Raw genomic sequence first — 15,056 nt, forward strand, 5'->3', positions numbered from 1 at the left:
CACCTTTTTAAAAGAAGTCGTTTTTACAGTACTGTTTCAGGGATGTCTTGCATGGTATGGATAGCTGCCTTCAGCTTATGCCACTGGATTTCATTACAACTGAGGTTAGAAAATTTGACATTGCCCATTCTTCCTGTTTAAGACACCCCAGTCCTTGTCATGTTGTGTGGTACATTTTTGAGTTTCAAATAGCAGACAGCTGCTTGGATATTTTCCTGTAGAATTCTGTAATCCATGGAATTCTATGTTCCCTAAGATAGCAAAGTTCCTGCATACAATGAAGCTCCCTCCACCACTCTTCACAGATGATGTGACTTTGTAGTGTACTGTGTTTTGCCAAAAGTTCAACTGTTTTTTCAATCTCCTTACATATAGTCAATTCCAGAATTATTGGCACCCTTTATGAAAATGAAACTAAAAGTTAATATATAAAAACAACCACACATGTAATGAGTGATATGCTGGGCTTAAATAGGTAAGCATCATGCGGTTATTGACAATAGTTTTTTGGAATGTTTACCTTTTGTAACCCATTTTCATAAAAATGCAGATTCCAAAAATATTGGCACCCCAAACTTCAGGATTTGTTGGAGCCTCATGTCTAAACGGTGTGTACGCACAGAAATGTTGCGTACAAACGTTTCCACGTTCAAATCACGATGTATAAAACCTAAACTTGGCGTAAAGCCACGCACATTTCCACGGTACCTCATACCTTGGCGCATGCAATTTCTCCGCTTGGTTTTGCAGACTGGCGGCACCCAGCGTCAAAGCAGTGCTACTGTTCCTGTGTGGTCACCCTTTCTTTCTTAGACCCACATTCCTGACGTGGCTTTATACATACACTGAAACTAACTGCATATTGTTTATTAGTGTAATGCATCTGATTGTAATTAACCTGTAGCAATATAATGGGCCAGGGAATAGCCATAGTATTCCAAATACAGTGGAACCTCGGTTCACGCCCATAATTCGTTCCAAAACTCTGGTCGTAAACCAAGTTGGTCGTGAACCGAAGCAATTTCTCCCATAGGATTGTATGTAAATACAATTAATCCGTTCCAGACCGTATGAACTGTGTGTGTGTATGTGTATATATATATATATATATAATATATATTTTAGTTTTTAAGCACAAATATAGTTCATTATACCATAGAATGCACAGCGTAATGGTAAACTAAATGTAAAAACATTGAATAACACTGAGAAGACCTTGAACAACAGAGAAAACTAACACTGCAATATTTCGCGCTATAGTGCTTTTTTTTTTAATGAGTTTTAAGCACAGGGGAAAAAATGAACATTTGAAAAATCCATAATGTAATAAACCACCAAGAAAAGTAACATTGCAACAATGCAGGCTACGAACCGATCGCTGTAAACAGAACTGAAAACAAAAACAAGCCTTCTCTACCTTATGCGTCCTTCGCTCGCTCTCTCTGTCTCTCTCTCGCCTGTGTGTGTGTGCGTGTGTGTCTCTCTTTTGCGAGGCTGGAGCGCCCATGTGTGTGTCTCTCTAGCGCTCCTGTGTGTGTGCGCCTCTCCCGTGCCTGTGTGTATGTGCGTGCGACTCTCTGAGCCTGGAGCGCCTGTGTGTGGGTCTGTCTCTCCCGCTGCCTGTGTGTGTGTCGCGCTCTCTCTCACTCTCTCTTGTTCGCTGCACAGGGAGAGACTGAACATGTACAAACCGAAAGGGAACCTGGCTTGTTCGTATACCGAGTGTGTGGTCATGAACCGAGGCAAAAGTTTGGCGAACTTTTTGGTCGTAAACTGAGTTGTACGTGTACCGAGACGTTCGTGAACCGAGGTCCACTGTACCATAACTGCTTTAGCATTGTAACTCTCACTGCATCTTCTTCTTTCAGCTGCTCCCGGTAAGGGTTGCCACAGCAGATCATCTTTTTCCATATTACTCTCACTTCACCACTCGGAGTATTTTTATCACTGTATCTGAGTGGGGAATCGCAGCAGCAGCTGATCGAAAAGAGAAATATCGGTACACAGCATGAAGCAGACGCTGCCTGAGCCACGCCAAAACACTTTAGAGACTTCCCAGTACGGAAATCGCGGTTTATAGTTCTTGGGATGAAACCTTTTCTAAACGCACTCAATCAGTCCATCAAATGCTCCTTGTAGAACTGTTTGTACGTATAAGTACAATTACCTCACTGTAAACTTGGGATACAGTTATAATATTGCACAACCTGCCCCACTTTATAAAGCGTGTATTTACATATGAAGACGATATCATTTTTTAAGATGAAATGCAGCAAAATATGTTGATTACATTATACAGATAAAACTAACTTCATTTAAATAATCTGTATTGTTAATAATTAAACGTGAGGACACGGTGCCGCAGCGCTAGCTAGTTCAGGGATTGTTCCTGCATTGCGTTACATTCTTGCTGGTGCTGACGCGACACTAAAAGGATAGACGGATAGAATAATTAAACACGTACTACGAAGATATTTCAATGTTCCTTAAAAGTTTTGAAGAATTGGCATTCTAAGCTTACAAATGGCTTCACATCTATTACAGAGCTGATTGTGTGGCGATTGGGTATTTGGAGAAAGAAAAGTAAGGACAGGAATTGGAGATTAGTACGTTTGAAAGAGACAATACTTCTGTAATAAATTATTTCATTGAAGGTCACATACGGTGCAGCAAGCCTCTTGCGTGAGACATGAACAAGCACTGCGCCACCGTGTTCCCATGTTTAATAACATGCTTTCATTCCTATCATCATGAAAAAGATATCACGTATACATCTCAGTATTTTAATTATTCAGAGAGCTGTAATATCACGAATGTAATGGATTATGTGTCCTGTCGGAGAAAGAGAAAGCCCGTTTAAGAAGCCGGTAGTGATTCACACACACAGAGCACATAGAAGATCAAATACAGAACAAAGCATTTAACGTGCTACTTTAGTTACAATGGGATTTGAGAAACTAGTAAACGATTTTAAGATGAAATTTATGATGTTTTACTTTATTGACAAAATAAACTACGTGATTAAGGTGGAAATTTCGAGATTAAAGTTGACATTTCATGCTTTTTTCCCCACTGTGTGCCTATTTTTTTTGTCTGTACCCTAATAAGCTTTCATATGACATTCAGATGGTGGGGTACTACTCACCTTTTCACGGGGATTTTGATATGTGACTTCTTTTTTTATTTCGGGCACTGTGCGACTTTGTGAACTTGAGCTTTCGAGTTTCTCCAACACTCTGTCACTCGATCAACTTCCTTTTGTTGATTATACCACTGTTTAAACCAACAAATAGTACGTTTTTCCTTTGCCTCCACTTGGTATTCGCTGAAATTCTTATTTTCCCTTGTGCTTTTCCCATTGTCTTTTCACAGAAGGCTATTTATATTGATTTGCATATTCAAAGAGGCGTAATTCTGGGAGGAGTTGGGGCGGGACAGAAGGCGCATGCACGTACGTTACTTTTCACGCTGATCGGGATTTATGTAGTGGAAGAATGTGGAAGTTTGCGTATGTACAGATTCCTGCATCTGGATTTTCTGTGTGTACGCACATTCCCACTTTTGTGTTTACGCCATGTTATCGTGAGAGTTCTACGCACAGCGTTATACATGAGGCCCCTGATGACAATGACAGCATTCTGCCAATTTCTGTATTGCTTAACAAGGTCGCACCACACTTCCAATTCTCATGTTCTTCTTTCAAACTGCCCTTTTCAGTTGGATTTTTTCCTGTAACCTTTTCTTTGTCGATTTGGTTGTGTGCTTCAGGTCATCATCTTGTTGGAAGACCCAACCACTGGCCCAAAAATATTCGGATACTCATTAAGTCCCTGAGCCACTGGCACCAAGACAGTCCCAAAGCATCAAAGAGCCACTGCCATATTTTTCCGAGGGTGCGAGGTACTGCACACAAACATGTCGATGGTTTGCATGGCCACAAGGGGTTCCAGTTGAAAACTACACCTAGGAAGTTGGAAATTCCAACTTTCCAGATCAAGTGAAAAGCAGCATTATACCCCAGTAAAAGAAGAAATGGTCATAGACAACAAAGCTCTGAGATGCTCAAAGCAGTATCAGGAATTTACCCCAAAGACACAAATTCCTTTAGTTTTATTTACAGTATTGTTCAAGGATGCCAATACTTTTGCCACATTTTTGATAGAAAACCCTTAAATTTTGTTCTAAATTTAACTAGGGGGTTCCCCCCACTTGCTTTGCTCGCCAACCCCACCAGCCATTTCGCATCTCTGCCGCTCGTCTTGTGAAGACAGGGGCTGAATGCACCCTAAGGAAATGCGGTCGCTCCTCTGAAACGGTGACACAATGGGAAAGTTTTTTTTTTTTACCTCCTCTCTGCATCGATCAGCTGCTGGCCTGCTGCTGCCGTGCCACGTGATCTGCATCTCGCAAGGCCCTTCAAACATTTAAAAGCCTGTACAGCAGCTGTCCTACTCTTGTCTTTTATTTCCAGCCATGGGTGTGATTAAATTTCTTGGCACAAAGTCTTGTGGGACGGGAGTTCTTCATATATTTAGTTTATAATTTAAAAATGGAATAAGAATCTGAAAATTTAACATCGCATTAAAGTTTCAAAAATTCTGAAAAGAATGATACCAAACATATATATGTAGGTTTTAAAATAAGCCCGATTTTAAAGCTTAACACATATATATTGTATATAGTAGATGAATAGCAATTTCTCAGAAGATTAAAGAAAAATCAGAATCAAGTATATATTTTATCTAAATTATGTTTGTTTTGCTCACTTCCTTCAGGGGTGTCAATATTTCTGGAGTTGACCCTAACATTGTCCAGCATTGGCTGGAAGATCCGTTGGTCTGTAGCAAACTTCAGCCTGACAGAATTCAACAATGCCATGGTTTTCTTCTCTCCCTGTCTGTAATTTAAATTCATTTTATTAGGAATTATATTTTTTGGGATGAAAAACACCAAATAGCTTCCCACGTTAATATTTATACAAATACTTTCCTTAAAACACCAAATAACTTCCCACGTTAATATTTATACAAATACTTTCCTTTTCTAATGAATAACTTATTATTAGCTACAATAGTGCTCCAGAATTGGAGTTGGAGACTCCTGAATTAGAACAATTATTTACTGGTGTTCATTACCTGTGGCCAAAAAAAAATTGGAACAACAGAAGATCCAACTGGAAAATAAATTTTATTGCAAAATGTTATCATTACTGTTTACTTTTAAATAGAGAAGATAATACACAAACTAAGATGCAATTGTCTTTTTATGTGCAGTTTTTGGAGGCCGTTGTCCAATAACTAATTCACCGGTGCTCTTCAAGTACGTCTGGGTCAGCTCTTCCTCTGTTGGAAGTCCTTGTGGCAATTTCAGAGGCTGAATTCTGCACAAAAGAAAATGGTCTTCATTTACTAATCCCGTATGCACTAAACTGCACAATTAGATAACCATTCTTCATGACAACTTACAAAAAAAAACAAGGCTTTAAAATCCAGATGGATTAAAACAAACTCTGTATTAGCACATTTTATAATGTGCACCAGCAGCTCAGCTTAATAAAGACGGACACTCTCAATGTGGAGGGCTTGCCAGTTACTGGATGATAATACCTCAAAAATATGTTAAAAATGTAAAAGACTAAGAAATAATTGTGAACGATTTGTTGATTATACAAACTGTCATGAGTACCCCCACCAGTTGATTTGAAAGTGAGGCTTATTCAAGTTGGTTTGCTGAGCGGAGTCTTGATTTCATAAGCGCTCTTCGTGGAGTAAGGCTGACTGACTATGAAGCTGAAATGTGACCACAGTCACGTTTACAGAATTTACCAAAATTCCTCCTTGCATGTCTAATCAATGTGTAACATCTCCAGCACCATCTAAGCAAATAAATAATGTTCTGTGTAAGTAAATTCAAAACAAATCATTTTGCACCTACCTAACAAGATGCTTTATAACTTTTAACTTTTCGTTGACAGCAGGAATATTTTTGTGAACATATGGATGATGTGCCTTTCAAAAAAAAAAAAAAGTTATATAGCATTTGTAAGACAATGAAAATATTTCCACAACTTTAAATAATATACTCAGATAAAAGCAAAGACAAAATATTTAGACAAAACTGAGATAATGTTGTAATACCTTAATTAGTCCCAAATCCTTTAAAGTCTTTTTTTCCCAATAAGGACGGCCCAGTCCACTTCGGATTCTGGTGATGAGATGCAATTTATGGGGATGTTCTGGATCTCCTCCATACTTTTCATGATTTTTTGCCTGCTCCTCATATAACTATAATAGTTGATAACAAAAAAAAAAAAGAATATACATAAAATTATACTAAGAGTGTCCCAAAGTACATAAAAAACGATTCTCCGCCTTCCTGAGCCATGACTGTGGCCTGTGGTACACAACTGAATTGCTAAACCGCAGTGCTTGATACTTGCAATGGCTGCCTCACAGTTTTAACAACTGCAGACATGCGTAATAAAGGATTCCACATATACACAGAATTCACTAACAAACACAACTCCAGGTACTACATACCGAAGGTGGAATCCTTGCTTTGGTAAATTTCAAACGGATAATGGAGTTCCAACATTCTTGCAGTCCCAATACCTTCTAGGAAAAAAACAAAAAGGAGTTAATTCTCCTACAAACAAACAAACAAACAAACAAACAAACACAACCAGCTATATATACTAAACCCAATGACTCAAAAAATAAAACTTGAGTGAGAAAAGACATATATAGAAAAAACGTAAATGAGAAGAATACCTTGAACCTAAAAATACTCTGGGAGGTTCAAACAAATGACATGCAGCTTTCCAAAGAGGAGAAATAGAAAATGGACATTTGTGTCCTTTGAAAGCAGGATTACCTTTTAACTTGTTCACGCTTGAGCTCCAGCGTAATGAATGCTTCGCTGCTTGATGTTACCACGTTGTTCGAACGGCGACACTGCGCCGACTGACTATGCACACGTCTAACTCAAACGGTAATTTAAACAACACCACACTCCAAAACCAATCCAGACCCGTTACAACTGGTCTACAGACGTGCTGCACTTCCCTCCACAACGATGTGTGCGTAATCTGATCTCACACTCTCCTGCTACATCACAATTCCGGGATATTTCTGACTGCCCCTCGTACTTCTCGATCCTAGTCAGAACAATCTTCATTCAACTCGTATGCTTATTTACATAGTTCTGGAATTGATTCCAATTATTCCGATTTATTGGGTGCTCTCACGGTCAAAATAATTTTAAGCCCCAATTAAATGATTTTTACATCTTGAAAAGGGTCATCTTGTTCTCCCTGCTTCAGATGGACATGCAGATTCACTCCATCACAATCTGTACCCTTACTCCTGAAGGTCTACGTCAAATGACCTTTTCTCCCAAGTCATGTAATTGTCACTGTGTTCACTCTTACCGTTTACACTTTTTTTTAAGAGTGCTGTGGGAAATACTTCAGGATCCCCTTTCACCTCTTCTTATCACCAGTTCAGAGTTCTCTCGTGATTTGTATGGCCTCTAAATACGTTTTCTGGATTAATCTGAAACATTGTGCTAACTAGGCACAAGTGTGTTCTGAAATTTTTCAGATAAGGAAACCTAACATGGGCGGCACGGTGGGTAGCGCTGCTGCCTCACAGTAAGGAGTCCTGGGTTCTCCCTGCGTGGAGTTTGCATGTTCTCCCCGTGTCTGCGTGGGTTTCCTCCCACAGTCCAAAGACATGCAGGTTAGGTGCATTGGCGATCCTAAATTGTCCCTACTGTGTGCTTGGTCTGTCAGTGTGCGTGTGCGCACCCTGCAGTGGGCTAGCACCCTGCCCAGAGTTTGTTTCCTGCCTTGCACCATGTGTTGGCTGGGATTGGCTCTGGCTGACCCCCATGACCCTGTAGTTAGGATATAGCGGGTTGGATAATGGATGGCTGGATATAAACCAAACATTCTGAAATAAGGCTTTGAGATAATCATGAGATAAGGTTTTTGACAGAAGTTTTGAGATAATCATGGTGCTGGAGAGGATCACCACATGAAAGTAAGAATTTCACTTTATTCGTAACAATAATTACCATACATATGCACGTACAAGTCGGGTCTTGAAACCCAAAAAATCAATCATAAAAATCAGATCCCGACTTATATGCCCGTTCAAAAATGTGACACTTAATTTCTTAATCTTCTTGCCTCCTCCAATCTTACAGTTTCTCAGATGCAGCGCAGTTACCAATTTCTTTTGCTACTTCAACATTTAAAACCAGCTTAACATTTTCTTCTGATCAAACACTCCATCATAGATAGGGGATGCTCTTACGATAAAGGTGTATGAAGGTGTGAGATACAAAAAATACAAATCAGTGCAAACGCTGCTTCGGAATAGTTTGGGTATTACCATGTGGTCACGTAGGCACAATAGAGAGCGCGAGAGAGAGAGGTTAGGAGCACACGCTGATACAGGGCATTGCCACACCCACATAGGAAAAAAAAGGCCGTGTGCTCCGTGGTTACTCTGTCAGGTGGGCAATAGCATATCATAATCCCTTGTATCAATAGCGTGAGCTTTCCGGATTCGACTTATACAACCAACATTATAAAATACCAGAAATTATACTGTAAAGTCCCGACTTATCCTCGAGTACATACGGTACCCTAAAGCACGGTCTCCAACTCTGGTCCTGGAGCACTACTGTGGCCGCAGGTGTTCATTTTAGCCCTTTTCTTAATTAGTGACTAGTTTGTGCTGCTAATAACTTTTTTGTCTTAATTTTAATTGACTTACTACTTAAGACTAAGACCCCTTAATTGTTTCTTTTTTCCTTAATTAGCAGCCAAACAATAAAGAGATACAAAATGAACAAACGCATAACCAGCTAACCTATGTAAATTATACAATATCTGAAAATTAAGTAAGACGAAGGTTTCAGTAGTGTTGATCTGTTCAGGTGTATAATACATTTTGGTGGTGTTCTTAAGAAAAAAAGACAACAGTTTTGGAAACGTATGCTGTGCAGAATGACAGCTCCAACAAGCCAAGTAATTTAATAACAGGTTTAATTAAAAACAAGAATTGGCTTCTAATTAAGGAACTGGTTGGAGTGAAATTGGTTGAAGTCTGAGGTCCCGACTTAGCTGGCCAACTGTTGGCTTACCTCACATCTCATTTCTGTTTGGGTGTCGTTGAAGGAAATAATGAAGCAATTCTGAGGACTGAATTCTTAAAAAAACAAGTCACTTAAAATGAAAGAAAAAGAACTTAATTAGCAGTAAACACCAGTCACTAATTAAGAAAGGGGTCAGAATGAAAACCTGCAGCCAGAGTAGTGCCCTAGGACCAGAGTTGCAGACCCCTGCCCTACACATATACAGTATCTGTTATGTTTCAGGAAGCAATGTGTGCACTTTTGATCTCTGCTATTTCCATAATTTTTTATTTCTAGACTTTATGAATCTCCAAGGGGAAATTCAAATGCATACCATAGCAAAACAAAAACATAAAATAGGCAGATATCAACTCAAACAAGACAATGGAATAAAAACATAACACAATAAAGATTATGCTAAAAATAACTGGTAAAATAAAGTTTGCACTATTTTCCTATGGGTTCTGGCTGGAGTGATGGAAGGGGTGAAGGAAGCACAGGAGTGCCTAGTGGCAGCAGGCAGGAAAGATCCGCAGAGGTAATTATAATTACACCATCAAGTATGAGCCTGTGGCTAAAAGTACTCCGGGGAAGCACCCCCTGGAGAACATGGGCAGAATTGTTCATGGTGGCATCCACTTTTGTCACCATCCTCTTTTCCACAACAGCCTCCAGAGTGTCCAGGGATGGAGTGGACTTTAAAGATGAGTTTGTTCAGTCACCTGAACTCAAGTTGTTCAAGAGGACCACAGCAAGTATAACACACTTGCTATAGACTGGCTACAACATACTGGTAAACATTCATTTCCAGCAGTTTGCTGCACACATCAAAAGACCAGTTTCCCCAGGAAATACAGTCTACTCTGGCCCTTCTTATACAGCGCCATTGTGCTGTTAGACCTGTCAAGTTTGCTGTTCATATGGACACGTAGGTACTTGTAACTGTGCACCACCTCCACTACGTCTCCCTGGATGGTGACTGGTCTTAAGAGGCTCCTCAACATGCTGGAAATCCACCACTAACTCTTTGTCTCGTTGAGATTATCTGCAGGTGGCTCACCCTGCACCACAAAAGAAAGACTTCCACCAGCTTCCTGTAGTCCAATTTCTTTTCATTATCAATACAACCTGTCATCTGAAAACTTTTGTGGATGGCAAGAGCTGGTATTATACTAGAAGTCCATTGTGTCTAGGGTCAACAAGAAGGGAGGTAGGACAGATCAGTTCCCTGGAGTGTCCTAGTGTTACACACCACCATCTCTCACACACAGCCCTAAAGCCTTGCAAACTGAAATCAGTTGGTCAGGTAGTCCATGATCCATGGGACTGTGAGGGCATCAAGATTCATAGCCCTTAGCTTGTTCCCTATTCTGTGAGACCAGATGGTGTTAAAGGCGCTAGAGAAATCAAAAAGCATGATTCTGACTGTGATGCCAGATTTGTCCAAGTGGGAGTAGGGTGGATAGAAATCAGAGCATCCTCCACACCTACATTAGCCAGGTAGGCAAACTGTATAAGATCAAGATGGTCTGTAACCTGAGGTCATAGCTGTTTCAGAACTAGCCTCTCAAAAGTCTTCGGGGTCACTGGAGTGTAGGGTCTTTGGCACTAGAACCATAAAAGATATTTTCCGCAGCAAGGGAACCTTCTGCAAACTCAGGGACAGGGAGAAAATGGGCTGAAAGAAAAAATACACAGCTGGCTGGCACACATTTTTAGCACCCTGGGGTTATTGCAATCTTGTTTATGATGAGTTTCACCAGCTCTCTTCTCACCTGGGGCCTCATTTATAAAGTTTGCACATGCACAAAAAGAAGCTTGAAATGTGCGTACACAACGTCCCATGTAAACATTAGGATTTCTAAAAGAAAACATAAGGGGTGGTCCTACCATGTATTTAGGGCAGCTCTGACCTATGCATATGGAACACCACCAAGCAATTATTATAATGTGACTTGACATGACAACCTTAGAACACCTCAAAAGTAAAGAGGGCCAATGCTATGTATTTGCACTGAAAGAAAGAATCTGATGATTCATCACTTTCATTCAGCTACTTGTCAGCCAGTTCCATGAGAATGTGGTGGATTTTAGGAGGCCCAGGCCCCTCCTGGACCCTGTGATCATCAGAGGTGATCTGGGAGTGCAGCTGGATGATAAATTGGACTGGACTGCCAATACGGATTCTCCGTACAAGAGAGGACAGAGCCGACTATACTTCCTTAGAAGACTGGCGTCCTTCAACATCTGCAATAAGATGCTGCAGATGTTCTATCAGACGGTTGTGGCGAATGCCCTCTTCTACGCGGTGGTGTGCTGGGGAGGCAGCATAAAGAAGGAGGATGCCTCACGCCTGGTTAAACTGGTGAGGAAGGCAGGCTCTATTGTAGGCACGGAGCTGGACAGTTTGACATCTGTGGCAGAGCGACGGGTGCTCAGTAGGCTCCTATCAATTATGGAGAATCCACTGCATCCACTAAACAGTATCATCTCCAGACAGAGGAGCAGCTTCAGCGACAGACTGCTGTCACTGTCCTGCTCCACTGACAGACTGAGGAGATAGTTCCTCCCCCGAAACTATGCGGGGGTAAACGTTAACATTATTCCAAGTTATTGTCTGTTTTTACCTACATTTTTATCACTCTTTAATATTGTTTTTTATATCAGTATGCTGCTGCTGGAGTATGTGAATTTCCCCTTGGGATTAATAAAGTACAGTGCATCCGGAAAGTATTCACAGCGCATCACTTTTTCCACATTTTGTTATGTTACAGCCTTATTCCAAAATGGATTAAATTCATTTTTTTTCCCTCAGAATTCTACACACAACACCCCATAATGACAACGTGAAAAAGGTTTACTTGAGATTTTTGCAAATTTATTAAAAATAAAAAAAATTGAGAAAGCACATGTACATAAGTATTCATAGCTTTTGCCATGAAGCTCAAAATTGAGCTCAGGTGCATCCTGTCTCCTCTGATCATCCTTGAGATGTTTCTGCAGCTTAACTGGAGTCCACCTGTGGTAAATTTAGTTGACTGGACATGATTTAGAAAGGCACACACCTGTCTATATAAGGTCCCACAGTTAACAGTTCATGTCAGAGCACAAACCAAGCATGAAGTCAAAGGAAATGTCTGTAGACCTCCTCTTCCTAGAGCTGGCTGGCCAATCTAAACCGAGCGATCGGGGGAGAAGGGCCTTAGTCAGGGAGGTGACCAAGAACCCGATGATCACTCTGTCAGAGCTCCAGAGGTCCTCTGTGGAGAGAGGAGAACCTTCCAGAAGGACAACCATCTCTGCAGCAATCCACCAATCAGGCCTGTATGGTAGAGTGGCCAGACGGAAGCCACTCCTTAGTAAAAGGCACATGGCAGCCCGCCTGGAGTTTGCCAAAAGGCACCTGAAGGACTCTCAGACCATGAGACAGAAAATTCTCTGGTCTGATGAGACAAAGATTGAACTCTTTGGTGTGAATGCCAGGTGTCACCTATGGAGGAAACCAGGCACCGCTCATCACCAGGCCAATACCATCCCTACAGTGAAGCATGGTGGTGGCAGCATCATGCTGTGGGGATGTTTTTCAGCGGCAGGGTCTGGGAGACTAGTCAGGATAAAGGGAAAGATGACTGCAGCAATGTACAGAGACATCCTGGATGAAAACCTGCTCTAGAGTGGTCTTGACCTCAGACTGGGGTGACTGTTCATCTTTCAGCAGGACAACGACCCTAAGCACACAGCCAAGATATCAAAGGAGTGGCTTCAGGACAACTCTGTGAATGTCCTTGAGTGGCCCAGCCGGAGCCCAGACTTGAATCCGATTGAACATCTCTGGAGAGATCTTAAAATGGCTGTGCACCGACGCTTCCCATCCAACCTGATGGAGCTTGAGAGGTGCTGCAAAGAGGAATGGGCGAAACTGGCCGAGGATAGGTGTGCCAAGCTTGTGGCATCATATTCAAAAAGACGAGGCTGCAATTGCTGCCAAAGGTGCATCGACAAAGTATTGAGAAAAGGCTGTGAATACTTATGTACATGTGATTTCTCAGTTTTTTTTTTTATTTTTAATAAATTTGCAAAAAACTCAAGTAAACTTTTTTCACGTTGTCATTATGGGGTGTTGTGTGTAGAATTCTGAGGAAAAAATTAATTTAATCCATTTTGGAATAAGGCTGTAACATAACAAAATGTGGAAAAAGTGATGCGCTGTAAATACTTTCCGGATGCACTGTATCTATCTATCATTCCTCAGCAGATTTTAATAGTATATTTTTGAGTTTAGATATACGTTTGCTCCATCCAATACAGTACACTTAAAAAAAACTTTCACATATTTATGTTGTAATTACCTCTAAATGATTTTAAGTTGTTTCTGGTCTGTTACATAATACTGTACACTTATTTGTATTTAACGCTTTTTATTTACATTTTCTGTTAATTTGAAGGCTATACCTCACAGTTTTCTCATTTTAGTTTTGCCAAACATTATACGGTTTATAACAAATATGTAGAAAACAATATAGTTCTACATTACACTGTTTAACCCAACTGCGACTTTTAAGAAATTCAAAAGGTCCACTCTGCATTACCGTTCGGTCACGAATGTTCAAATCCTCTTACTTTCACAAGACATCCCTCTTACCTTGAACCCGAATGAGTGCCTTTGAATTGCCTTGCAGAGCCCCGCCATTTCATCACAGCCAACGCTGATCCATAAAGTGACGTCAAGGTTAGCGGTGAGCCAGAATCCGCAAGAGTTCGAGATGTGCCGACAATTTCAGAACTACAACATGTGATATTGTATTCTGGTTTTCTAAAGCAAATAAAGTGCTGTAACCTTATTTAAAAAGCTCAACGTTCTAAAAATAAAAACAAACAGATCGTGCTGTCAATAGCACTCTGCTCAACGAACTCTTTTAACCGGAACTGGAAGCGGAAACAGGTTAAACGTGCATCGCTGATTTGGCTCCGATTATCTGTCTTGGTCAACAGAATAAAACAATAAGTTCCGGAATTAGAAACAGAAAACGTCCGTTAGATAAGCAAACAGAAATAGTAAAAAAATAGAAATAGCAAAAGGTGATTGAAGTGGAACCATTACACTCCATTTATGGCGATACACAAACATTCGGTCGAAGGGGATTTGTGTCCGTGAAACTTAGGATGAGGTGGATGTAGGGAGCTTTCGAGCTCCACGGTAAATTGAAATTGCCAGTTATAAAGATCCTCCTCTATTTTTGAATTTGAAGCCTTTGTTGTCATTATACTACGTATAAGAAAATTACAGCGCAACGAGAAACAATCAATCATTTGCACAGTAACTGTAAAAATACTACACATGGGATGTGGAGAGAGAGCGAGAAGGTGAAAAAAGGAGACAGAGGCACAGAGGGAAAAGGGTCAGTGTCATTGCGATCCAATGTTGTAATGGCTCCGAGAAAGAAACGGTTCCTAAGTATGTTTGTGTTTGATTTGATGGACCTGTACCACCTACTAGCGGGCAACATGTTATTGCGTAATCTATGTCTGAGTGATGGTCTATGCCAGGGGTAGGCAACGTCGGTCCTGGAGTGCCACAGTATGTGCAGGTTTTTGTTCCAACCCAGTTCCTTAACGAGAACTCAATTATTGCTGATGAAGCACATATTGCTTAAGTGACATTTTAATGCTTCATTTTAGTGGTCTCGCTTGTTAAGGTTCTCCAACCTTAATTGCTTATTTCAATCTTAAACTGCTGCATTCAGTGTTTTAATTGCTCCTTATTAGCAATAAGATGTAAAACAGGGGTAGGCAATGTCGGTCCTGGTGAGCCGCAGTGGCTACAGGTTTTCATTCAACCCAACTGCTTAATTAAAAACCAATCATTGCCAATCTCAGACCTTATTTAATTTTATGGCTTGTTAGTCTGTGCA

At 40.6% G+C, this 15,056-nt stretch overlaps 1 protein-coding gene across 2 annotated transcripts; it reads right to left on the reverse strand.

The window, feature by feature from the left end:
* Nucleotides 1–5,168: 5,168 nt before the first annotated feature.
* Nucleotides 5,169–14,079, reverse strand: mrpl30 (mitochondrial ribosomal protein L30). 2 transcript variants are annotated; one of them, XM_028800627.2, is made up of 5 exons: nucleotides 13,787–14,079; nucleotides 6,540–6,611; nucleotides 6,138–6,284; nucleotides 5,935–6,008; nucleotides 5,169–5,380 (listed from the first exon to the last, which is right to left on the reverse strand). In XM_028800627.2, the coding sequence occupies exons 1-5, from the start codon at nucleotides 13,832–13,834 to the stop codon at nucleotides 5,245–5,247; spliced, it is 477 nt and encodes a 158-aa protein (XP_028656460.1). In that variant the 5' UTR covers nucleotides 13,835–14,079; the 3' UTR covers nucleotides 5,169–5,244. The 2 variants fall into 2 exon arrangements, with proteins under 2 accessions (XP_028656460.1, XP_028656459.1); XM_028800626.2 differs by having other exon boundaries at nucleotides 6,540–6,614.
* Between the last annotated feature and the right edge of the window lie 977 nt (nucleotides 14,080–15,056).

The sequence above is a fragment of the Erpetoichthys calabaricus genome, chromosome 4, assembly GCF_900747795.2.
Source record: "Erpetoichthys calabaricus chromosome 4, fErpCal1.3, whole genome shotgun sequence".
NCBI classification, from domain to species: domain Eukaryota; kingdom Metazoa; phylum Chordata; class Cladistia; order Polypteriformes; family Polypteridae; genus Erpetoichthys; species Erpetoichthys calabaricus.

Excerpts from the sequence above, each read along its gene's own strand:
- mrpl30 (XM_028800626.2), bottom strand. The coding sequence starts at position 13,834 with ATGGCGGGGCTCTGCAAGGCAATTCAAAGGCACTCATTCGGGTTCAAG. Across the intron at positions 6,615-13,786 it reads GGCACTCATTCGGGTTCAAG|AAGGTATTGGGACTGCAAGA; the intron begins GTAAGAGGGATG and ends TTTTTTTCCTAG. Across the intron at positions 5,381-5,934 it reads GTTATAAAGCATCTTGTTAG|AATTCAGCCTCTGAAATTGC; the intron begins GTAGGTGCAAAA and ends TCTTTTGTGCAG.